Raw genomic sequence first — 26,475 nt, forward strand, 5'->3', positions numbered from 1 at the left:
TAAAAGTTTGCACCCTCTTTGTGGTAACCCCACTGTATATTTTAAGAAATATGTTCTGCTTAAAAGTGAAAAACTGCTTTAGTGACAATAACAGAAATGCACACAAATGTACGTTTTGTCCCCAGGATTGTTATCTTCTGACCGACCACTAGAGAGAGCTCTTTACAAAATAATCTACTTTATATTATTAAAGACTTGAACCAATGTCTCTGCTGTGTATTACAATACTGCCACCATGAAAGTCAAGCTATGCATAACTTTCTCTGTTCATCTGTAAAGTTTAGTCTTTATAAGAGCCACAGTGAGCAGGCGGATAGCAAAGCTTGTGCTGCACAAAGGAAATATTTGGTAACCGACCACTCTTAAAATTCTATTTTATTGAGTTACCTCCCAACAGAAACATTATTAAAATAAAAACAATCATGTCTTACAAGCACAGACATGGACTTGTACAGTACAGAGGCACCTGTTTCTTACAAAGGAAGCTGCATGGTTAGAGGACTCCTTGCAAGGACATTGATTTATGACATTGTCTGAAAAATACAGTGAGGAAGTGTGATACATTTACGCATGTGAAATTAATCCAACACATACAACATAGTTTAACTTATAGAGGCACAAACAGTAGTTCCACCCTTAATAAAGTTTACTTAGTTACTAGTTCTTATCAGAAAAAACAATACATTTCAAAAAACACATTTAACTAACTAAATATGTAGATCAATATCTCAACGTTTAGTATAACTGAACATGGTATTCAATTTTTTTTTTTTTTTTACAGAAGCAGACAAAAAGTGAGTAAAGAGTATAGTTCTCATTTCAGACTATTTTAATAACTCTGTGATAGATGCATTATGATACAGGTTTGCTAACAGCTGAACATGTATCATTTGTGACTTTTTTAAATAAATCAACATGAAACCTACTTCTTAGAAATTGAATGGCATGTAATATGTTGTTGCCAAAGTACTGGTGAATGTGGTGGTATAAATCTTTATAAATACAACACCTATAATATCTAAATTCTCATTAATTGTAATGGTTTTGATGCCAGTGTAACATATACAGCGTAAAACTCTCACAGACAATGAACAAAAATGGGTCTCTCAAATAGTGACAGTAATGTTTTCGCACAAACATGATATCAAGTCATTGAATATATTTGTATACACATTAGTTATTTGGGCTGATAAGTAGAACAAATGCAGTACGTGACAAAATTAGCAACTAAAATATTTAAGATATATGGAAAATGCTTTGCTTATCAAAACCTTTAGTGATTTTATGTACAATAACAATGTGAGAATATTTTATTCCAAAAATGTATCAAACTTGAATGTCACTAACCTCTACTATTCATGAAACACTTCACTATTGTGTCTACGCTAAAAAATATAGTGAGGTCACGACAAATCATGGTCAAGCAGAAACGAGCAGGAAGAGCAATGGTACAGGTTCATCATATTAAAAATATCTCTCTGAGGATAGATACTCATTTTTTATTTTTTAAACTGATCCAACTCATCCCTGCCTCAAAATTTAAACAAATTTATAAAGAAATTTTGACTACACAGTACAAAACTGAAGCTTCTGTGAGATGACACGTGTGATGTTTTAGTGTTGAATATGAATTGTTAAGCTTTAACTATCTGCGGTGGACTCTGTGTCGGTGGGCTTCCTGGACAGAAACCACACCTTCATTGGTTCCTTCTTTCCTTTCATGGTGATGGGGCCCCGATACTCCAAATTAAACTGGGGGTCAGCGTTCTCAGCAGATTGCAAACACCTGCAATACAACATCAACACCATCATAAATCACTTGCGCTGTACGGTCTGGGAGGATTCTGTATCTTATTTTCACCAACAACTGAAACGACTAAAACAACCTTACTTGTTTTATGATTGTGCATGTGAAAAAATAATGGGACAAAAAGAAATCAGTTAACTGCAAGTTAACTGACATTAATGCGATTAAATATTTTAATCGTTTGACAGCACTAATATATTATATATGCTTTTGTACAGTTCCAGAAAGCTACTAGTAAATAGAATAGAGTACTTAACAAAATAGAATATTTTACAAGACGAAACAATTAAACAATATAACTAAGTTTTAGATGAATGAAACGACAACCGCATGACCGTGAATGAGTTTCAGAAAATTGAAAGCATATAACCAGTTTATATATTACAGTATATGCAACGTATGGTGGATGAATTTCAATGGTGAATTATGTATAATGAGTTGTATGGGTGTAAGTCACAAATTCAGGACCCCGGATGAGGGAAGAAACTCCTCATCCTCTCTGTTTTGGTCTTAAAGTAGCGGTATAGCAGTAGTCTGTTGTTGGGGGGATTGAGGTCTTTTATGATTCTCTCCGCCTTTGTCCTGCACCTCCTGGTGTAAATGTCTTGTGAGACAACTTGTCCTTTATGTCTAATACTGGTATTTTCTTAACAAATCCCAAATCCTTTTTTAATACTGTTTAAACAACTCGCAAAGCTCCTTGAAACCCACCTAATTTCTCTACAGCCAGTAATAAAATCCAAAAGTGACTTCACTCAAACAAAAAAACAGATGACTATATGCCACGGATATGAAATAAGGTCCATCTACTTACCGGTAAGTGTATTCGGAGACATTTATTTTTCCCTTTTCACCAGTAGTTTCTGTACGACTTGTGAGGTTGACCGTATTTCCAAAAAGGCAATATCTGGGCATCCTCTGGCCAATCACCCCAGTCACCACTTCTCCTGTGTGGATTCCAATAGTAATCTGAAAAGAGGAGAATGAAAAAAAAGAGTCTTGATAGAGTCCTCTGCAATTCCACCATATGTCAGTTATATTTAAACTAATTAAATAAATATGCCAAAATATATCCCCATATCTTGTTAAATGCTGGCTAACCAAGCTTAAAAATGTATTATAGGATATACAGAGCACTTATTAGTCATCTGCGCTAAATTCATTACTCAATGCAGCACATGACACCTGAGAAGATCAAGTATTTGAATAAGCCTGTGTATATGTTTAATCAAGGAGGTAAATGAGTTGTGCTCCACAGAGAGAGAGATAAAAATGCTTCTCTTAGTTTGTTGGCACAAGTTCTTAAAGCTATCTACTGAAAAGGTGCAACATTTGGTGGGTGGATACAAGCTTAACTTTGCCAGAAAACACACAAAATTAGATATTTATTTTCTTTAGGTTTGCAATAAAGTAGCAATTCCAAAAGTAGCACCAGGCAATCTTCAGACTAATATTTACACTTGAACTTGTAGGCACTTCAGCGCTTGTTGTCTACAGAGCATGAACCCGCTGAGAGTGTCTGAGACAAATGAGAATCTATTTTTAGACACCGGATTGTGAGATGATTTGAGTCTGTTCCTGCTACTAAACCAGACTCCTCTTCTGCCAGTGCCATGTTCCAAATAAACAGCCTTTTGTTAACCAGACATGATTTTCCAAAGTCTCAACAGTCATTGATACAATAACAATCTCTAACAGTCAGTTAAACACGAGTCAGCTGTTTTTTATCCAACATTTCACTGTGCGTCCACATGCACACATACTATTATGCTAAAATCAATCAAAAATTCTTGAGGGTAAAGTGTTAGTCATATTAGGTTTAATGCCTGTTAGCAGTATTTGTCAGCATTTTTAATATATGAATTTTCAGAGCAATATTAAAAAACTAAGCTCCAAAAAGCTTAAATTATACTGTATATGCTAAATAACCGATGCATTGCTACAAAACAGTAACAGGAAAACAGTCTGAGAATCATGACAAAGACATACCGTATACAATAAATATAAAAATACTGCTCATTGGCATTCATGTGCAAACACAAACCATCTGCCAATCTAAAATACTTAGTGTTTAATTAATTAGAAAAAAAAGATTGTTGTGCCCAAAATTATGCCAGTCTACAATGTTAAAAATATGATCTCTCTCTCTCTCTCTCCCTCTCTCTCTCTCTCTCTATATATATCTATCTATATCTATGTCTATATCTATGTCAATATATATATATATATATATATATATATTAGGGCTGGGACTCAATTAAAAAAATGTATCTAATTAATTACAGGATATATATATATATATATATATATATTATATCACTTAGTGTGTGCTCTGTGAGCTACGCATCACAAAATACATACAAATATCAGTATTTAGATTTTGGCAGTTTGTCCTACAGAATTGTATATAGCTATACAATACAGAAAACTTTTCTGATCACTTTATCACACCTGTACTGGTTGATCATCCACTTTGACTTGTCCAGCAATCTCCAGCATATCAAGAGCTAGGTGACAGATGGACTTGGCGTGGTGTGTGCACGGCTCTGGTAGGCCGCTCACGGTCATGTACTTATCACCCACGGTTTCCACCTGTATAAAAAAATAAACATTTTGCTACTGTTTATATGCATTTTATCATAACCTTTTTTTGCTCTGCTTTACTTCTGGTTTACTTTGTGCCATGAAGCATCTTCTTTTTTATGCACTGTGCGGCTAGAAATAAACTGAAACACCCTGAAATAAACACTTAAACACTTACATCAGCTTTAAAACATTCAGGGCCTCTTTGAGCCCTGCTAAAACCAGAGGACCACCTAGCCATTCAGCTTGTAGAGTAAATATTACTTCTTTTGGTGACCCAATGCCTAAAGCCGATCCCTGGAAGTGCCAAGGTCTGTTTGACTTCTTAAAGTGCATTCTTGTCTGAAAGCCTGAGTGTAAATCTGCTCCACGAGGCCTATAAAATTGGACAGTCCCTCTGTAAAACTACACTGTGTTTAGAAGTTAGTACTGCTCTTCTTATGGTGAAAAACTCAAGTCAGCTGATATAAATACTCACTTTCTGACTTGTATGTACATAATTGCATAACATTATTCACCAAGAAGGTATGTGTGCTTCACTGGTGCATCTAAGCTGAAGAAGCAGCACAGGACACAGTAGTCAAATGCCCTCAAGTCCTAAATTTTAGTTAAAAGTGTAGTAGTTTAAAGTTTTTTGTACACTTTGATTATTATCAGTTTGCTGCGTAGATCCTTATTTTCTTATTCATTTCAGAGAAATGTACACAAATACATGATATACTGTCATGGTATGATTCTTGCTTCCAACCTTGTATACATAAGGATTGTTCCGAGAGTCTGTCAAGATGTCAAAACGTGTGTAAACATCATTGAGCAGGTTGACTATCTTGATGGCTCCCTCGGCCGAGGCGTGCTTGCTGCAGAAGGCATTGAATCCTACAATGCCACTAAAGAGGATGGTCACGTTGTCGTAGCGTTTTGCTGGGACTGGACGTTTGTGTCGCAGCTCGTTGGCAACAGATGGCGGCAGAACGGAATAGAGCAATCTAAAAGTGAAGAAGAGAAAAGAACATTTTGAGCAAAAGGGTAGTTATGGTGTACTCGAGCAGCAGAGTAATGGGCTTGGGCTGCCAGAGTGAAGTCCATCCTCTTGGATCAGCATTTTCTTTGCTCACCCACCACCTTTTGGGCATTTCGCTATACAAGCTGCTCTCAGATGGGAGGGTGGTGTTTCTATGGTAACTGGTTAGATCATGGCCGCCTGTTAAAAGCAAAATACCTTCCATGATGCATCATAATATGAGGGCACATGATATATACAGAAAAGATAACAGTCACCACACAAAAATCTATACATGGAAATAGAGTATATTTACCCAGGAGACGAGACTATACGTATTCATTTGTAACTTCTTACATACAAGGGCATACAGCGTTTTTTTCTCTTAGTAAGGTGCATGCCTGAATGGCAGCGAAACAGCATAATATGTTTTCATTATCAGAAAACATAGTGTTTTAAAAGGCAAAGACAGCAGCAGTTCTCTTAAATATTCAGAGAGGAACCATGAATTCTTATCAATGTGGGAGGCCCAAGGCGCTTTGAGACCGGAGAATGGCGAGAATAATAATATGCGGATCCAAGAGGCAGAGTGAAAGTATTTTCCTATAAGAAGATGGGGCTTCTACAGCAGTCTTAATAAAGACCACCCTCCACCTCTGTGCTCCTCTCCAGCTGTCAGCCACTGCTGTGCCAAATTACTATGTCAGGCCCTTTACTGAAAGCCAACTGTTTTCACGATAACAGGGACTGATGAGTAGTTTGGGTAGTTTGTAGTTTCAGCATGTGTATAATAATAGCTTCTGACGATAGCTTCTAGGTGGTCCTACTGTCACGTAGGACACAACTGTATGGGAATGACACCTGTTAGTGTCCTGCTGTATCTTCAGTGTTTCTTGTCTCAAGTCCGTCCTCAAGAGAATATTATTTATTTTTCCAACAAATAAAGACAAAACAAGGGGTCATAATATGAATTTAAAGGATTACTACATAATAACCAAAATCAGAAATAAAACTATATCTGGTACATAACACCATGACATTTATCTTATTCCTTTTTCCTTGGCAAATTCCAGGTAGTTTTACCTCATTAGGCCTCTAAAAATATTCAAATTAAACTATTTGAGAAGATAAACATTCTTTGCTTAACCTGCTCACTTTTGGTTCACAAGTCATCCAATAAATATCTACTTTAGCAGGTCTGTCGATAATGTCTTAAACTATTTACATGATACAATGGTATGTGGTTATAATTCCTCTACTGTTATTCTCACTACAAAACTAAAAGCTGAAGCTGCAATTTACACCTGAGGAAAAAATATCTGACCTGTCTGTCTTTTTCTTCTCGTCCTCCAGGGCCCTGAGTGTGTGCTGCAGACGATCTGTCAAGATTTCCAGCTCCTGAGTCAGCTTGTACTCCTCACGAAACTGCTCGCCTAGCAGCACCAGGTCTCGTGTGGCGTCGTGTAGCGGGATGTCGCTCAGGTAAAGCCCCCTTCGTGTGAGATCATCCAGGTTCATAACACTAGAAAAACCAAAAGAGGAGAAAACAATGAAAAACTCATTATTGTTGGTGCTACAGTGTTATTTTAACAGCAAAATGGCAGAACATGTCTGATTTGTGTCTAACTGTAGAAAGTTCATATCAGTAATCAGTGTAAATTAAACAGGACACATTAAACAGAACATAAAGTGTGAACCACTAGCAATGAGATCACCATTGTCCTTTCTGGGCCGAGCCTACTGTCTCCAGATAAATGTTCTGTTGTTAATGGTGAGGTCAGACACTGTGTTGTCTTATCTGGTCAGGTGAACAAGCTCCTGTTGTTTCCTGTCAACCCTTTGTGAACACACTGATCTTGCCCTCTACAAAGTGTCTTCAATCTGTGAGGATCTTTTCAACCCTGCTCTCCTGGGTACCATATTTCACTAGAAATGTCTGATTGGCTACAAGGGAGAGGCTAATGGAGGTCACAACAGAACAACCAGTGTAATTACCATTATAATTAAAGTTTTATTTTCTCTGACCATGTATCTATACATATTTTGTATGTGAACACATGAAAGCGATATAGCCTATTTCTCGGTGTCATAGACCATTGTCCGTTGCTGTCAAAAAAAACTATTAAAGGGGTACTCCATTTTGGACATAAAGATCTGTTTACTTGTCACATGGAGTACTACTTATCCTGTTTTGTCTTCTTATAATGAAATTTATAACAGAAAGCTTGCACAAACTGGGGGTGTGGAGTTTGATTGGTTTGGGCATTTGAAAGGCAGGGAAGAGAAGACGCTATCAAGTTTATAGGAAGTGTAGGATCCAGGGTTGTTGGAGCTTGACCCAAACTAACCAGTCCCCCAACTTTATAAAAGTGCCTGAATATCCTTTAAAAAACAAAATAAATGAGGAACACCATTGCACTAGGTGACATTTGTATTTATTATGGTGAGCATTTTGCCAGACCCTCTTCCAAAGTGCACTGAAGGAGAGTCTGGCTACTCCACACAACAGTTGGGATGGGAGGAAAACGTGCTCTGGTTTAATGGTATTTCTTTAAAGCAATCACAATCGTCATGGGCGGTGCTAAACTCACGCGCAGAGCCACGGCAAAATAGTTGTGCGAGAGAAAACTCAGATTGGACAGATAGTCTAGCTAGCTGTCTAAATTTACCCTGCAGGGATCTGAGCAGGCAACAATAGACCTCATAAATCCACAGAATTTAAAATTCCAACACAAAGAAAGAGGAAGGAAATGGAAAATACATGCATCCGGCGGAATTTCCTGCAGCACCGGAGCAATCCCGGAAGTGGAACACAAAGAATATAGACTAATCCCACATAAACTGCCCTGCTTCCATAAATACTTGCTATCACATGTTAATCCGCAACTGAAAATAATCCCTAACAAGTGCACTATTTACTTCTGTTTGAGTAACATTTGCTAAAATTTACAGTGCCCAGATGTTTTAGGTAATTACTGAGCTTTTTCTTTTTTAAATGAAAGAATTTGTTTGTGATCCATTTTTTAAGATTTAAGTCTTCAGCCTCAATGCCATTTTGTCCCTACTCAACACCACAAACAAAAGACCAACACATTGTAGGTACAGTGACCTTCCTGCATATTATCAATATAGTGGTACAGTAAACAAAACTGTGGAGGAAAGCAAGTGTAGCAAATTGTAACAACTTCTCAGTTTTACTTAAAATTCTGGTGTATGTATATAGTGGGATTTATTTTCTATATGCATAAAACAGCAATGGTATTCATCAAAATAAAATTAACACCTTGGAATTTCAGATTCCAGGACTTTAATCTTCATAAATTGGCGTGTACCCTTTCAGTGGCTAAAGAGAATCTGTATTTTTGGTGTGTGTATATTCAGTCTGCTTCTGTCAGGACAGACTGTGGGTTTACCTGGGTGAGCAAAGAAAAAGGATGTTCTCCGCCTCTGGCAAGTAAATCATCTGTCCTTTCAATCTTAGACAGCTGATCTCCACCCCCGTCAGCTCGTCCTCGTTCTCTATAGTCTCTACATTCAGTAGCCCCTCCTGTCAGGATTACATCACACTTATAAACATTGCATTATATGTTCTTCTCTACATCTGCTTCAAAACTGGGCACCAGTTTAGCTCACTCTTTATTTTTAAATCTGTATGTTTTTTTTTATTTGCCCAAAGTATCACATGCATCATCCACCATTTGAGAGTATTAGTTCAGATTGTATGAGTGTAAAAAATATTAAACTTTTAAGCAGCATCCCAGGAGTAGCAGCGCTTTGAGTCCAATCTCTTCACAATGACTACAATCTGCTTTATTGCATTTTCATGGCAAGTTACGGCCGCTATTATTTTAACACCTATGCATTTTGCCTCCTGAGTTTCTATTTGTTTGCTCACTGAAATCTGTGCTTCTCAATATATATAATAATAAATGCAATATGAAATGCTACATATCAATTTCTTTAATTGATTAATTGTTTGCATGCTCAGTAATCTCTGCATGTAAAATGTTATGCAGATGCTTAAATTATCAATCAGCTAAAATGGTCAGTGAGCTTATCAATATTAATATAATAGACTATAAACACATTCTGTCATGTACAAGCAAACCCTGTTCTGGAAAAGAATGTATTGATGTGATTGGCCAACAACGCTGTGACAAAAAACTAAATAATATGGTATATCTACCTTGCTTCGCAGAACAAAGACGGTGTTGATGTGGGAAAGGATGCCATGAAAACTGAAGTCGATGTGAGGACGGACTAAAGAAAAAACTGAAGGAAGGATACAGGTACCAGGCTGGAGCTGGGGAATAAAATAAAATATGCATGTTTCAGTAACATGAGATTAAAAGTGTTTGCTTTACCTATATAATTAATAACTGCTGCATTCTGGGCAACCAAAATGAAGACAGAGACTGGGACAAATACAAGTCAACTTAAACATAATCAAGTGCTGACGTGATGAAACGGTGTTTGCTGCATCATGTAAAACAGACCACACCTGAGGCAGGATTCGATATATGGCGTTCCCACACTGTGTGAGCATCAGGTCTTTGTCAAACATGAGGTGGAACGGGAAGGATTTGCAAAACGTGTACGGGCTGATCCGAGTCTCCTGTGTGCCGTTCTCCTCAAAGCCATCCAGGTCCTCGTAGAACGCTTCTTCCTCCGAGTCCTTCTCCTCAATCAGAAACTTAATGTGGTCGCACTCTGCACTTTTGGGTTGGATCATCTGCATTACGTAGAGTGAAATAATGGATTGAATATTGATGTTATCGTTACAAAACGGACACAATAGTTAAAATGAAATCAAACTTTCCTATATTGTGACACAGTTACAGCAATTAATAAAGTGTAATTACATATTTCACCCACACAATTAGGTGTTTCATTAATAATATTCCATTAAAAATCTCATTGACCTTCCTGTAAGTCTTTTATAGAATTAAGACAGTGTAAAATGACATTATTCAGAGGGTTTATGTGCATAAGGCATGCTGACGTCAAGCTGCTGTCTCTGCACCCTGTTTCCACAGCAACAGTGGCTAATATTTCCAGAAATTGGGTGTCACATTTGGAGCGCCATTTTCTGTTCTTTCATTACACACACAATTGCTGAAAAATATGATCCTGTCTGTACAAGATGATTAGTTTGGGAGAAAATGTTGCTCGCTTATGAAATAAAGAGAAAACTCCAGCCAAAGTACAGGGGCTGTCTTTTGGAGGATAATGTGTTGCAGTTATTGGTACGGATTACAGGCTGTGATTTGTGGACTGCACATTAACAAACAAATAAAAATACAAATGACAGTTCATGATATCAAGTTATTCATACTAGTTTAGACAAAATCTGATTAGCGTGGCCGGGTAAATGAGCCAAGATCAAAAGCATGGATCTCTCCTCAGGGTGAATTATCTAATAAACATGCAGTCAATGGCCAATTTAAATTGATAGTTAAACTAAAACTGTGAAAGAAAAAACTCCCTGGAAAACTCCCAAGCTAGAGACTCTATAACTTAGATCTAAAAATGTCCTCTGACTCACAGACATTAGCCTAAAAAAAACTCACTGCTGAACTGCAGTTGTCACAGTGCTGCACTATTCGGGTTTGTATGTTTTGGAAGTTTCTGTTCTGTTTAATCTTCACATTATAACCTCTTCAATTATATTCTGAGAGACACACACACACACACACACACACACACACACGCACACACACACACACACATATTCTAAAACATTACAGAGACTAGAAGGCTTCATTGAATGTCAAACCATAAATTAAGAGAGGAACAGGGAAACAACATAAAGTCATCTTCATTCATCATCAGTAGCAGAGTGAGCCTTTAGAGCTGCGGGGGAAAAAAGGAACAAAAACAGCAAGCAGACCTTCATCTCTATCTCTGTCCCATGGATTTGTTGAGCGACAGTTTTAATGATGCCAATCACAATGTCTTGTAGGCCTTCTCTCTCTGAGTAGTAGTGAAGAATCAGATTGTTCCCCTTCTCTGCATCGGTGCAGCGGAACGAGGGAGCCCTCATCCCGGGATAAATGGTACCCAGGTGGTCATGTAGGGCATCCAAATTCTGAAAATTTAGATTAAAAGATAAAATATGCAAAATACAATTACGGCACAGTTAATTAAAACCTGGTTGATATATAAAAGGTTGATGATGCTGTACATTAAACATGAATAATTTAAGAAGTACGGGACTTGTGAGAGACAAAAAAAAAAAAATCTAAGTCTCAAACCCAAACTGAGATTACCCTAATGACATCAGTTATTTTCTCCTCCTGAGCCACACAAAACGGTTTTCACTGGCTGAGCAATAATCCGGGTAATGAATAAACAGATGTTCATGTGTGAAAACAATGTTGGTTAATGACACCACCCAGCTCTTCTACATTCAAAGAGGAGAGAGCCTACCTGCAGGAATTCACGAACATTTGATCCTAACACTCGCAAGATGGTGTCATATCCCGACTCTTGGCAAAACTCAAAAAACATCTTCCCAAACATCTGCAAAATGTCTCCTGCATCAATCTCTGAAATACAGAAAGGATCTCATCAGTATTTTATCTTACAATACAAATTCCTGTTATAATATCACCACATAGAGTGTTGTTTTTATTCCAATAATTGAAAAGAAACATGTTGTGACTTACTGAGAACTTTGCTTGCAGCAGAAACAAGATCGTATGTTTTGCCATCTTCATATATGATTCTAACAAGGAACTGACCCTCAATATCAAGCTGAGCCTCCCTCCTGAAAACAAGGTGAAGCCTTCATTCGTGAGCAAATGTCACAGCAGAAATAAACAGTAGGCAGAAATACATTGTTGGCAGCTTGTTTGAAAACCAATAGCTTTGACTTTTTGGAATTGCTTAAATCACAGAGGGACTTCTGTTAACAGCAATAATACAATAACAACTTATTTGTCTAATTTGTGGCCAGACAGTGAGGATTACGGTAACAAAAGAGAGGTTTCCATATTGCTTTGAAGTGGTTGTGTGGTTTTAAACGCTGTTGAACAAATACAGATAATCAGGTTTAGCGCCAAACTCTGACTGCTATTTATACATTTGACAACCCAATTTTTACAAAATTGTCAGAAAAGATAACGAGGTTCTGATTAGTACTGTTTAACAGAGAAAACAGAAATGATTTAGAGGCCTGGGCAGCAGCCGCCATTCTATCAGAATGCGTAACAGCTGAAAAAACATACCAAGCCTTGAAAGCTTTTGTAAAGAAAATAATAATTTATTTTTAAATGATTCAGCTCATCAAAGGTCTCAATGCGACCAAACATGATAAATTGTGCATTAAATAACAGTGAGTTAAATTTGCAGAAATAACGTAAGATGGTGGCTGAAGAATTACCACTTTGAAAACATTTACACGAAGCAGCTGCTGCCTTTTTTTTTATTGTCTTTTTTTAGGCAGGGTCACATCTAGGGCAGTTTGAGCTAAACATCTCAACATGCTGAAGAAATATATGTTAACATTAGAGGTGTGTGTGTGTGTGTGTGTGTGTGTGTGTGTGTGTGTGTGTGTGTGTGTGTGTGTGTGTGTGTGTGTGTGTTGAATGTACCACATTCTTCCTCTACCTCTATGAAGCAAAAGTATTGGATTGGGGAGTCTACTTTATTTATATATACAAGTATTCCCCACCAGAATTGTATTTTTGGCAGTCTGCAGAGCCCCTGTCCAGTAAAGACCATGTGTCTCCTAATTTGGTGATTTTCAATTTTTCAGATAAACTTAAGCATTACCTGTTATGGGTTGAGAATATTTCTCCTACTTCTTACACCAATTTAAAACTAACCATTTAACCCACCATGTTTTTCTTAGCTATTGAAAAGTAGATGTTGGGAAATAAAAGTTACTAAATAAAAGTTATTTCTAAACTGTTAAAGTAATAAATAAAATATATATTTTTTTAAATCCTTATTATTAAAAAAGAAACTTGAAACTTAATTTTAGTTGCCTGGTTACATTATTTCTGGGGGGTGGTGGGGCTCTGACTAATGACCTCAGTATTTATAAAACCCTGGCTACGGCCCTGTTTCAAGGTACTTAACTTGAGTACTTCTATTTTGCTTTTTTCAAAATATTTCAGAGGAAACAGTTTTTACTCCACTACATTTATTTGACAGCTTAGAATTAATAGTTAGTTTGCAGATTAGTTGGGGGGGTTTTGCATGCAAAACATATCACAATATATGATAAATTGTTTTAGATTAAACTACCCACAATATATATTAGTTTCACCGATGAATAGTTTCACCTCGGCCAGCTACAACATTAAAATGTTACTCACACATTAATGGAGTAGTAATAACAATCAAATAATATATAACACTTACAGGACCATTTTTCTGCATAATGAGTAGGCCTGGTTTTAGTTAGATTTTTAATGCAGGAGTTTAGTAATGTTACTTTTCAGCATGAACAAATAGGCCTTTTTTCTGGCCTTAAATGTCAGCCTACAATTATTGAAACTCTTGTCTTAAAGTGAAGTTTCTATTGGGCAGAATTTAAAATGTGTGAGTATGCAGAGGATGAAGGTTAATCATTAAAGTAAAGGCAAATGCCAGCCTTTCCCAGCTGACAGTGTGTCAGCTGAAGGTTCTGGCTGTACAATAGCCCTGTCTTGTATCCTTGTGGTGGTCTGGTTGGCCACAGTGTAACCTATGATACCAACAGGGCCAAATAGTAAACACACGATCCAGAAACTCACTTGATGTCTTCCCACACTTCCGGGCCATAATTCCTTAAAACGAGGAGCTCCAAGGCGTGATTCACAAACCCATACTGTAAATTTATGATAAAAAAAAATACGAGCAACGTGAATATTATTTCATGGAAACAGAAAATTTTACTAAAACATACTGGTGCCTAGCTATGTTGGCTATGCGTGTTTCTATAGCCTACTATACGCTTAAATGCATGCATATTCTGCTCAACTGTTAATATGCACAGTTCAATCAGGAAAATGATTGTATAACAGCTACATAGCGGTCTTCTAACAGGAAATGTCAAACGCAAATGCACCACGTCGCGCGACAAATACACTATTTACAAGCATTAAAACATAATACAAAATCTTCGAACATACCATGATGACAGCCGCTCTTCTTTTTCTTATTTTTAAGCGAAATCCGTTGGATCTGACTCAACCTTCATCGTTTGGTACAGATGCTGATCGTCTCTGCGTCCATTCCACCTTTTTTCCCCCTCAGCTAACAACTGACAGTGAGTCTGTCCAATAGCACATCAGACATGGTCTTACGTAAGCCATCCCTGACCAATGAGAACGTAGCTGCGTTGTCCAACTGATGCTGATGAACCACCGCAGGCAGATAGTTTCTGATGTTTAACATCGTGTTTTACGCTTTGAACTTTACAACTAATGTTATCTGAGTACCGTAACACAAAAATAAACATAAGATATCTTCAAAAACGTCAACAAAGCGGATATTTTTCAAAAAAAAGTCACTTGTATGGAAAACCTTTCAAAAGATGTATTTTATCATTATTTGGAAATGCATTCAAAATGTAGGTAAGTAAAACATGAAAATGGTAAAAAAGAAAAAATGCCCGAGATAAAAGAAGTATCAGCAAAATGTAGGCCCTACTATCCAAAGTATAAGTGCACAGCATGACTCCTTTCAAAATGTATTACATTATTAAATTGCTATTATTTATGCTTTAACATATAATTAGTAATTTAATGTTGTAGCAGGTCAAAAGGGAGCTAATTCTAACTAACTTGATACGCTTTATGGGTTGTTTAATCACTAACAATAAACCATAGCCTATATAATGATCTGATCATAGGTTTCTTTTATGTAAAATCCTAATCTATCCAAATTAAGTACTAACTACAGCTGTCAGATCATTTAGATTAAAACTATTATGATACAATATTTCTGCTCGGAATGTAGTGAAGTAGAAGTATAATAAAGCATAAAATTAAAGTCCTAAAGTCATGTGCAAGTACCTAAAATTGTAATTAAAGATATAAGTATGTAACTTGACTAAATATACTTACTTTCCACCATTGCATATCATATCTTATCATATTATAAAGGTTTGTGTCAGTAGTAACATTTAACATTGCAAATCTTTTATGTTGCTGAAAAAGCTACTATATACACTGTGGAGTCACTTACAGTAAGTATGTTAATGTCAATATTTATTGCACTTTGATTACATTACAATAATGATTAAAGCACATCGTTATTAGGGATAGAACATTCATTTTATTCCTGATGTGTCGTTTTCCCGCTGTATCCTATAGGAAAGGAGTACTATGAACCCAATGTAATAAATACAGTATAAACAGTACAGTGGGGGAAAAAAAAATTTAAAACACGTACATTACTTATATTAGGATAATGCAATCTTAGAATGCGTTATATCTAATAAATGGTCTGAAGTCTAAGTTTCATGTTATCACAAATATATGGAGTTGGAACCACAAACCTCTGGAAGAAGTTATTGACATGTGAATTCATGGTGAACCATATCTAAATAAAAAAAGAAAGTAAAGATAACATGAAACATCTGTGATCCTGCCGGTATATTTCTATTAAGGCACCTGAATATTCTCTGCATCACTTCATTCAATTAGAGGGATTTTATTTTTATTTTATTTTATATGCACTGATTGCCACCAACGGAATTTCGTTGTGTTCAATGACAATAAAGTATCTTGAATCTCCGTTTAATAAGGTGGGATGTCTCCTAAATTTTTTAACAACTTTATAATTTCCTTCAGCTTTTCCAAATTATTTGTTGTGAAATTCTCCACTGAAACACACAAAGCTAATTCAGTTTTTTCTTGAATTCTTTTGCCATACAAATAGGCCAAGGTGCTTTTAGCAAATGTGGTCTCGACAGATGTAAATGGACCAGTCAGATATTTACAGAAAAAATCTTGATAAAAGGAATCAAACATTACATTGAGGATCAACATCCAAAAATGTATTTCATATTATGCAAGATGATGTATTTAATTCTTTACAGCAAACCAAAAGCAGTTTAGGTATTTTGTGCCTCTCCAATGTTACATTTAACAAAACAGTCAAAGAAAGCCATTTGTTTATCATATGAGATCATATTACAGAGATGACTCATTCTGGAAGAAAAATAAAGGAAGTGAGTATTTCTCTGCGCTACAACCAATACATCCATGGCTACAACTGTGCAAATGGATAATTGTACAGAGACAAGACTCATGTTTGACAGCAAACTGACATGTCTGTAATTAAGCAGCTGCAAGAGTTTGACTATAGACACTATCATCATTATTTAAACAACCCAACCCAAAACATACAAGGTATTCGCACTGGGTTCACTGGATATGTTTATATTTTGTCATATCTAATGTTTTCGGGCTCTTCAGCAGCTTGATTTAACTTCAGAGTCAGTTTTATATGGCGCCTCCAAAAAGTAACAAACACCAGGGATGTCTTCTGGGAAGTTGGCCGGAAGCTCCAGTCTCCTCCTGGGAACAAAGACAAACTCTGGCCGATTCTTCAGCAATCTGGGACGAAGAGCACACAAATAAAACATTAATCTAAAAACAATGTGGCAAATTATTTGAAGCAAGAGGAAACACAGTGCTCTTCTAAAAGTGAAGTTTCTTGACTAGAGCGCTTTTTGTTTTTTTCTCTGCAATAACCACTTCTGGCAACAAATAATATTATACAGTATTAGCTCATTAACGTCTGACATCTATTTTGCTTTGTTTCTTTCAGTCAAAAATGTTTTAGAGCGAAGTTAAGAGTTTGCATTGTAAATCTAATAGAAAACACCAGAGTTATTTGCAACTTGAATTAGCTGTGTCACCTCACCTGTGAGTTGTAGGGCTGATGTTGATTTTTCCAGGTTGGCTGCAGGATTCAAACTTGTTGGCCATTGTGACATTGTTACCGAAAAGGCAGTAACGCGGCATTCTCACCCCAACCACACCAGCCAGTACTGAACCAGTGTGGACTCCTATACGCATCTGAGGAAACATTCAACATGATTCAGGCTTCTGCTTGTCTTTTGTTCAACAATACTATTACAGTGCATCAAAGGCTTCCAGTCCACTTTTTAACCATACATGATTGGAGTTGTGGTGCTGGCGCTGATACAGAACCCTGTATTTCCTTCAGGCATCTGCAAATGAAAATAGTCCCTACATGATTTACTCCAGTTTAAAGGTACCCTGTCAGGTTTTTGACCACTAGTAGCACTATGGAGTAGGCTTGTGCCGATTGGCGACACCTGATGGGCTGTCTTTCGGGCTGTAACCCGGTCTGCTGGCCTCCCGACGGTTGCCAGGGGACGGGAACTACATTAGGTCAGCCCGCACCGATTAGTGTTACTGGGGTCTAAGATACAGCAGCTAACGTTAATGAGCGAGTTTCCCTGGTGCGGAGCATTCCCTGGTGCCTCCAACACAACAAATAAACTAACATTACAGTTATAACATGTACAACTATCACATTAGGAAGCAGACAAATAGCTAAATTTGACGTGCAGATCAACAGAGAGCCGGATTGTGAGAGAAGCAATCGCTAACTGCTAAACTAAAGTAGCTAACAGAGCTAATAGAGTGTAAACAACTGTGGGATTAGCGAGCAAGTCACTAAAAGAAGAGCACTATGAGTGCTTGAGTGAACTAGTGTAACATTAAGTTTTAATATAAAGTGGATAATTTGTCGCTGTATGAAGAATATGACAAAAAAAACGTTACTGAAGCACGTCAGCCAAGCAGGCTGGCAATCGAGTAGTAACCATGATTAGATGATTTGAAAATATTAGAGATCGCCCAAGCCTACTATAGAGTAAAGTTTTTATGATTGGGTCCCCTTTTTTGTATCATGCATGCACATGACAACACACATAAATGTTCACAGGCACTTCTGCCCTCCTTTTCATGCTATTATGCTCATTTACAGTTTGCGGGGGTAACATGCAAATGGCTGTGAAGAAGACCACTAGCAAGTAAACATAGATGTACTGTAAGCAATTTACGATGTAAAATACTTACTAGAAAACAGCTTTGCAAATGTTTTATAAGGAAGGAAATGCACTTTTTGTTAGACCTCAAAGATACACAAATTTACTGAATGCAACCAACTTTTTGAATCTGTCAGCTACTGTAGTTGCATGATTTTTTAATTAACTTTTTTTGATACTGTATGTTTATTGTTTCCATTGTTGTCAGCGGCTAGTTACCATAGAGTAAAGATGAATGAAAAGGCAGAATGTGGTGCAGCGTTAGGTACCATTGAGGACACTGAGGCCAATCCTCTGTAATTTTTCTGGTAATTTGAGGAGTTTAATGACATGAGGATTTTACACATGTTGCTGATTACGATATGTTTAGGTTAAATATCTTAAAATGTGATTGATTGTAGGCAAACAAAAGATATGCCACATATACTGTCTGTTATACTTACATTATTAGAAATCAAATATCTAAACTCAAGACACAATACTTTCTTTATGGCTGCGCATTTGCATCAAATGGAAAACTGAATATCTTTGGCATAATTTTGTAAACATTTCCCTGTAATTTGCCATTTTTGTGTTTTAATTAGGTCAGTATATTCAACTGAGCTTATACTTTCCCTTTATTGCTTTTAGTTCTTTGATTTGGTAGCTTTACATAAAAGGCATTTTTAATACTACAGTAACAAGCTAAAGCATAATGTAGACAGTTAATTTCTTGATTTATTCACTGGTTGATGTCCTAAAATCTCTACGGACTTGAAAAAAACGTTCACCTTAGTGACAGCAACTATATTCTGTTAAAGTTGGAATATTATTTTTTCAAATGGGATATTTTTCTTTTTAAATGAAAACTTCCAATATATTGGTTGTATGAAAACTCTTTTGGTGGTTGACAGTTACATCATTACATGACCCTTACCTGTATTGGTTCTCCAGTTGGTGTCATAACTTCGTCTGAAAGCTCCATCATCTTTAAGGCCATGAGTGCAATTTGGACGGCGTGAGTCTCGCTTTCTCTGTGTAAGCCACCAGCTACACAGTACGCATCACCAATGGTCTCCACCTGAATACAGCAGATGATCATTAAAATGATTTTTAACCTGGCAACTGAGAAGAAAAAAAAAAGCTGTGTGTGCACCCTCCTTCCTTATCAGTGAATCTATACAGTGCTCTCATAATCTAATCTGAAAGTTTAAACTTTATTCCACTTTGCAATATAGACAGTATATGTTGAGCAAAATTGCAAATTTGAAATGGATATTCATCAAAATGTCTTTAGAATTTGCCTTGCGCTCCATCTTGCAGCTAAGACAAAGGGCAAAAAGCTGAGGAGTAATAAAACTTACACTCTAATAGTACTTGATCCATGGTCATATTAAAAAGTCCACACAGGTTTTTTTTTCTTCTTCTTTGTACGTGTAAATCTGGACCGGAGAGCACTCAACAGCCATGTGACAAAGACAAAGTGAAACTATTTTTAGCCTCATACAGTACATGTGGAGTGGAAACAGGGTCCTGAAGGAACCTCAGACTTCCTAGCGTTTTACGAGATATTTGTCAAACATGCTGCTCTCTCTGTTATGCTTTCATGACACTTTGATTACATTATCCAGCTTCCCTGTAGATTAGCAGCCTTTGGGAGACACTGTGGTAGTTGGTTGAGCTATAGTCTCTCTTTTTTTTAATTAAATGTGAAGGCAAATTATTTATCTTCATACACCATATGATGTACTAAATGATTCAATTGTCAAAAGACAAAAAAGTGCATCTGTTTTTTAAATCTGTGATCTAAATAAATCTGCTACTGTAGTTGTTTTTTCCAGTTTTGTCAGCAGCTACAGTTACCTTTTACCTACAGTTAAAAGCAGATGTGTGTTTTTAGTGAGCTACAGGACATACATGTAGAGGCCATACAGCCATAGCTACTGTTGAGGACACAGAGGTTGTATGCTTCTGTGAATTTGAAGGGTTTTGAGGCTGATTCTGATATTTTTTTAGGCTTAATATCAGAATACAGAACAGAACATCAGAAGATCTAACTGACAAAAGTCAAACAGATGTTTTATTCTCCACCACAATTATACTGCAACGTAGAGGCGGCATTAGAACAACATTTGGGGAGGCCAAACTATACAAAATATAATTGAACCGTTAGATTAATAAATAAATCTTAAATGTTATTTCTTTAAATACTCTGGCTACAGGATTGTACATATATGTGTTAGAACTAAAAGCATTTAGAAGAAAAATGCTATTTTCCATTTTGTAACAATACTGTATAAATGTAACTGTCTAATGTCAGCTGCTTCTGAAATGTCTCATATATACTAAACTCAGCAGTTGCAATAGATTAAAAAAAGGCTAAATTGTTAACGTTGTAAACAGCTTGTGCAAATCAAAATCATGCTCAGCAGTACAGTACTCTTATATTCCATTAACATACCTTATAGATATCAAGCTCTCCACACTCGTGGTCAAACCTGGTGTACAACTCACTGAGCATGGTTATCACTTGCATCGGGGTACAACGTGAGCAAACAGCCGTGAAGCCCACAATGTCGGAGAAGAGCATTGTTACTTGGTCAAACTTCTTGGCCTGCACCGTTTGGCCCTGCCACAGCTGCTGTGCCACAGTGCCGGGGAAGATGGAGAAGAGGAGGTCCACTGTCTTCTTCTTCTCCTCCTCCAGTGCCTGGTGAGCGTGCTCCAAGGCTGCCTTGGCCTTCCCCAGACGCTTCTTCAAACCGTCCTGGGCTTTGGCCTGTTCACCAACCAGCACTACGTCACGCAGTGCGTTATGAATAGGGATGTCTGACAGGTAGAGGCCGCAGCCTGTTAGCTCCTCCAGCTTGTCCACACATGGTGAGCCCAGGAACAAGATGGCGTTGGACTCTGAAACGTAGATCATCTGACCTTTAAGGTCCATGAGCTGAAAGGAAATATTAGATGATGAGAAAAGTTCATTTTTGTGGAATTTGCTAAACTTAGTTGGAATGTAAATATTGGGTCTAGCTGTCCTCATAGCCTGATGACTTTGTTTTTTGAAAGAAGACTGATTAGGATTACTGTGTAGGCTACATCCTGGAGCAAATGTCTCCTATTATTTAGTACTAGTTATTCTTATTATATGTACACATTTCCCACAGCCAAACAAGGACAATGTTTTTTCGCTCTCAGTGGCATCTGTGCACTTGTAAATATACAATGCATAAATACATATACTCCTTAAGGCATAGTAGACATTTAAACATTTGACATAAAGAAAACCAAATTTGGATTCTGCCTGGTATTTATAAAAGGGAAGCTGTATACAGCAGTCCGTCAGCTACAACAGTAAACAACGTCAAAAGGTTTATTTATGTTCCAGTGGAACACATTTATTTTTAAACACTTTCTAACCCAAGTACATTTTTTACTAGCCATGGTCGAAATATCTCAACAACTGTTGCTGTAAAATGTAGTACAGACATTCATTATTCCCAGAGGATGACACCTACTGACTTTAGTGATCCTCTGACTTTTCTTCTATAGGCCACCATGAGGTTGACATTTGTGGTTTAAAGGTAAATTTCTCGACAACTATTGGATGGATTGCCATGAAATTTGGTGGTACATACGTCTTTTTGGACTTAAGTGATCTCCTGACTTTTTATCTACCGCCATCATGAGGTCAAAGTTTCATTGCGTCCAGCACTTTAGTTTATGAATAAATCCATTCAAAATGTAGGACATTCCCATCAGCATTTACTGTACTTTAAAATACTAATGATAAATAGTATGGGAGCAGTGAGAACCCTACTAATGTATCATACAATAGCTTGAAGTATTTAAGGATTCAGCATTAAAAACAAAGGCACTATTTCGAGGCAAATACTTCCTACCTTCTAACTTTTTATGTTATTATTACTATGACACCTCCCTTGAATTACATTTACGTCACCACGACAGCTAAAGATTAAACAATATTTTGGGACCTGAATTTTTATCACTTGGTTTTCTTATCAAAGCCTCACAGAGCCACGAGTGTGCCTGTAAACTGTTAGTCTTCTTAACTGTTATAACAACAATAGCTATGGGTACAAATTCAGCTTCAGGAAAAATTTTAAATTTGTAACATAAGGAATGTTGAACGTGTCACTTCTGTTGGTCATGTTTGTGTGTAGTAGACTTGTCAGCTGAGTAATACATAATGAGCCCCAGATGAAAGAGACTGAGACACCTGCTGATATTTACCTGTTTAAATTGGGCGCTGTAGCTACTAGCAGTAAATCTACCACTGGAACACTAGTGGTATAAGGGGAGGTATCTCTGGCTGAATGCTGTGATACCACTGCCATGTTTACTCACTAATAATTTAATTTTTATTGTCATGGCAACCAATTGCTGTGCACCATCACATAAATAGCACGAGCATGGCTGTGCCTTTGATGGATAAAATGGTTTGACATTTGCTTCTGATCTCCGCTGGGGGTCAAATGTTGATCTTTACCTCAGGCCTAGTGCACCCGAGTACAACACTAATAAGCCCGACTGCTTATAAATAGCATGATTTTTTCTCTCTATCTTACTATCAAGACAACGGCCGGAAGACCTTTTCCACCTCATTAGTCAGTGACGTCACTTCTCAGGTTGTTTCTCCCAGACATGTCGACATACCTTCCCTGTGTTATCTGCGATGGAGACTCCATGCTTGATCCGAATGATAAACTGTGTGTTCAGCATGGTCAGAATCCCTTGAAAGGTACATTTGATCTGCGGAGAGACAATAGAAAAGTGTTCTTGGAAGGTAGCAGACCTCCTCAGTCCATCTTTCCTGAACAGTCTCTTCCTGAGCCCGTGTCCTATTTGTACCAGACCCAGGTCCTTGTCCAGGATCAGATGAAAAGGGAAGATGGTGGAGAACAAAGAGGTAGGAAGGGTCCCAGCTGAAGTAGCCCGCAGCGGACTGGGGGTCAGATTTTTCGCATCCTTAACTGCAACTGTGTACAGAAGACTGGGCTGCGGGCTGGACTGCAAGATGCTGTCTTTAGCACTGGGGGTGTCAATCAACACATCCACAGTGGTGTGATACAGCAGGCGCGCTGCAGCTTTGATGACTCCAGGGAAGAAGAGCTCAGTGGTTGGACGGGGGTTGAAGAAATAGACAGTAAGCAGACCCGCATCCTTGTCTAAGCACAGCACCGAAGGTTCGTTTACACAATTCTCTCTGCCCGGGTTGGGCGGCGTACTCTGTTTCAACAAAACATTGAAGCTGTTGAGGAAGTCGTGGAGAGCTCCCCCCACCACCCTCAAAATGTGTCCGTCCTCCTCATAACACATGTTGAAGAGCTCCTCGCCAAGAGCAACTTTCAAAGCTTCCATCTGGATTGCTATTAGACAAATGAAGGGAAACAGGTAAAGCTGTAAAGCCAAACAATACCCAGCATTTTAAAATTTAAATTACACATTTAATAATTTGAGCTTCAAATTTGGCATTACCCGTTTTGGTTGAGTAAATGTTCATCATTTCCACTAAATGTTCCGGTTCATCACTGCAACTCTGATAGTCTGTACAGCAAACTATTGGACTGCAAGACGACAAATCAAAGTCAGACGCGTTAAACAACTCAGTGGAGCATGTTTTTGTTCAAGACATCAGACAACAGTTGCAACTATCTATTATTTTTGTTATTAGTCAATCTGCCAAACATTTTCACAATTAATCGACTCGTTGTGTTGCCTAGAAAAAAAAGTGAAAGATGGCTGTTATAATTTCCCAAACCTCAAGTCTTCCTATGTCTTGTTTTGTTTGTCTGACCAACAGCTCAAAACGATATTCCATTTACTATCATATATGACCAGAAAAAAGCTGCAAAATCTCAAATTTTTGGAGAATTTCATTATCTGTTTGTCAATTTCTGTAATGTGTTTTCCAGCAGATTTGTAAGGGATGTCTCTCTACCTCCGGGTATAGCAGCATCACACCTTATTGTTGTCATCATCATTTGTATCAAGAGTAGCAAGATACATTTGTAAGGGATTCTTGAGGTAAACAGAGAGTAAATGGCTCTGTAAAATCGTAGTATCATTATTGTTATTAGGAATACAAGCTGTGGTGGGTACAGGCCTACTTATAATTTACAACAGCAGTAGTAGTAATTGTAACAGTCTAGGAGGAGTATAGTTGTTATTGGCAACTATATAAAAACACGCATTACCTCTCAGAGTCCCTGGTTTGATCTGATAGTCTCATCATTCGTTGGAGGGCAGTGTGCAGCCTTTGAAACTGTATGACAAAGTGTTAAAGGTCATCGTCTGGTAAGACTGAACAGCAGCTTTAATTAAAGGAGCGCCCACAAATACTTTAAAAAAAAAGCATCATTACCATTAAACCATTAATCTTAATAAACAGTCATGATGTCTGAGCGATAAGGCAGACATGCGACAAACACAACTGCAGTCAAGATGTTTTTTTCTTCATAAATAAATCTATGTGAAACATACTGTAGCAGTTGCATGATGTGAATATTCATGAATATAATATAACTCACCTCTGGACATGCCAATTTTCGGATGCTCTCCCCAAGTGTATGCAGGTTAACTTTGGCTCTGATTGTTTTCTGTTGAGGTAGATCCTCACCTATTTTTCCGTGCACATCCTTAGAAATGGGCAATAAATCCGCGGCGCCAGTTGAGCGCTCCTCAAAGTCTCCGAGCTCATTATTTTGGGCGCTAGTGGAGAAAGGACACTCTCCTGGTATCTTCAGCTCTTTCAGCTTCGCGCAGAACATCTTCCCCGCTGTATAATCTCCTGGCTCTGCTCTTCTTATCTAATTTCGGGAGGAGACAGACCTGGTCTCTGGGAGAAATTCCATCATCTGGTGTGCTTATCCAGAATACCTTCCTCCTCGCGACCCGCTGATTCAAATGATCAGCTCCAAAGATAGAGACCGCATACAATATTCATTGAAAACTGCACGGGCAAATGATTGCAGGGAACTATCATTGCCAAAAGCCAATGAGAAACTGGAGAAAAAAGAGCAGTAGGCCAATCCATGTGCAAGTGGGGCTGGTGTAGCTCAACAACCTATCAGCAATGAGACATTATTTCCAAGCGACTCCTTGCATGCAGTAGACTTTTTTTTATTGAGATCAGCCTACAGACTGGGTCCCATAATACGAGACTGGTCCCCCGATTAACGAATAATCCTGTTTCTGTTAAATGTTCACTTAGGACTACGTGCACGTGCCTGTGGTGTTCTAGCCGGTGTGTTTAGTCTTTTTGGTGATATTGATTTTTCAAGCTATATTCCTACAGAATACTAATAGTTTCAAATTTGTATTTGATATGATTTCACTCACACACACACACACACACACACACACACACACACACACACACACACACACACACACACACACACACACACACACACACTATCCCTATTCCCCCAGCTGTATTAAATGAATTAAAATCATCACTAGAAAGATTAATGTTATTTTGTAGGACTGCCTGCAGCTAACAACTAGCGACTAATCAATTAATTTGAAGAATACTTTGTCAATGAGAGTTCCCAGTCGTCTGAAGACATTATAGACTTACATGTTCTACACCCAAACACATTAAGTTCACTATAAGACTAATACAAGGAGCAAATCTTCACATTTGAGATCAAGAACCAACTCATTTTAGGGCATTTTCCTTTAAAAATTACTTAAAGGGGTACTTCACAGATTTTACCCATCAAAATCTGTTTGTAGCTCTTGGGGTATGACAACATAAGCGAAAGAGCAAAGAGCAATTACAACAGGAAACTTTTTAAGGTGCACAATCTCCACCTTGCCAAAAGAAAATGAACACAATTCTGCACAAAATATGACAGTATAAGTTATCAGAACTTAAATAAATATACACTATATACATAAATGTGCCAAAAATATATACAATCAGATATATAAAAAATGTAACAAGAGCAGAGAGCAACAATAATATAAAATATTAAAAATAATATACAAACAAAATATAGAATAAATATTTTGAATAGTACAAATCCTGCACCTGATGGCTTTGACCTTTTCCTGTCCATC

At 37.5% G+C, this 26,475-nt stretch overlaps 2 protein-coding genes across 2 annotated transcripts; both read right to left on the reverse strand.

Annotated features, from left to right (window-relative positions):
• Nucleotides 1–357: 357 nt before the first annotated feature.
• On the reverse strand, nucleotides 358–14,623 carry gucy1b1 (guanylate cyclase 1 soluble subunit beta 1). The gene is made up of 13 exons (XM_028599174.1): nucleotides 14,513–14,623; nucleotides 14,135–14,208; nucleotides 12,059–12,159; nucleotides 11,820–11,938; nucleotides 11,281–11,478; nucleotides 9,892–10,122; nucleotides 9,577–9,693; nucleotides 8,804–8,937; nucleotides 6,715–6,912; nucleotides 5,139–5,376; nucleotides 4,259–4,399; nucleotides 2,622–2,776; nucleotides 358–1,786 (listed from the first exon to the last, which is right to left on the reverse strand). The coding sequence occupies exons 1-13, from the start codon at nucleotides 14,513–14,515 to the stop codon at nucleotides 1,642–1,644; spliced, it is 1,854 nt and encodes a 617-aa protein (XP_028454975.1). The 5' UTR covers nucleotides 14,516–14,623; the 3' UTR covers nucleotides 358–1,641.
• Nucleotides 14,624–16,368: 1,745 nt separating this feature from the next.
• gucy1a1 (guanylate cyclase 1 soluble subunit alpha 1) lies at nucleotides 16,369–25,387 on the reverse strand. Its single transcript, XM_028599168.1, has 8 exons — nucleotides 24,939–25,387; nucleotides 24,606–24,673; nucleotides 23,887–23,975; nucleotides 23,065–23,777; nucleotides 20,852–21,337; nucleotides 19,328–19,471; nucleotides 17,256–17,410; nucleotides 16,369–16,945 (listed from the first exon to the last, which is right to left on the reverse strand). Exons 1-8 carry the CDS (start codon nucleotides 25,176–25,178, stop codon nucleotides 16,801–16,803), a joined length of 2,040 nt encoding a protein of 679 aa, XP_028454969.1. The 5' UTR covers nucleotides 25,179–25,387; the 3' UTR covers nucleotides 16,369–16,800.
• Nucleotides 25,388–26,475: the final 1,088 nt, after the last annotated feature.

This window comes from Perca flavescens, chromosome 2, assembly GCF_004354835.1.
Source record: "Perca flavescens isolate YP-PL-M2 chromosome 2, PFLA_1.0, whole genome shotgun sequence".
In the NCBI taxonomy this organism is placed as follows: domain Eukaryota; kingdom Metazoa; phylum Chordata; class Actinopteri; order Perciformes; family Percidae; genus Perca; species Perca flavescens.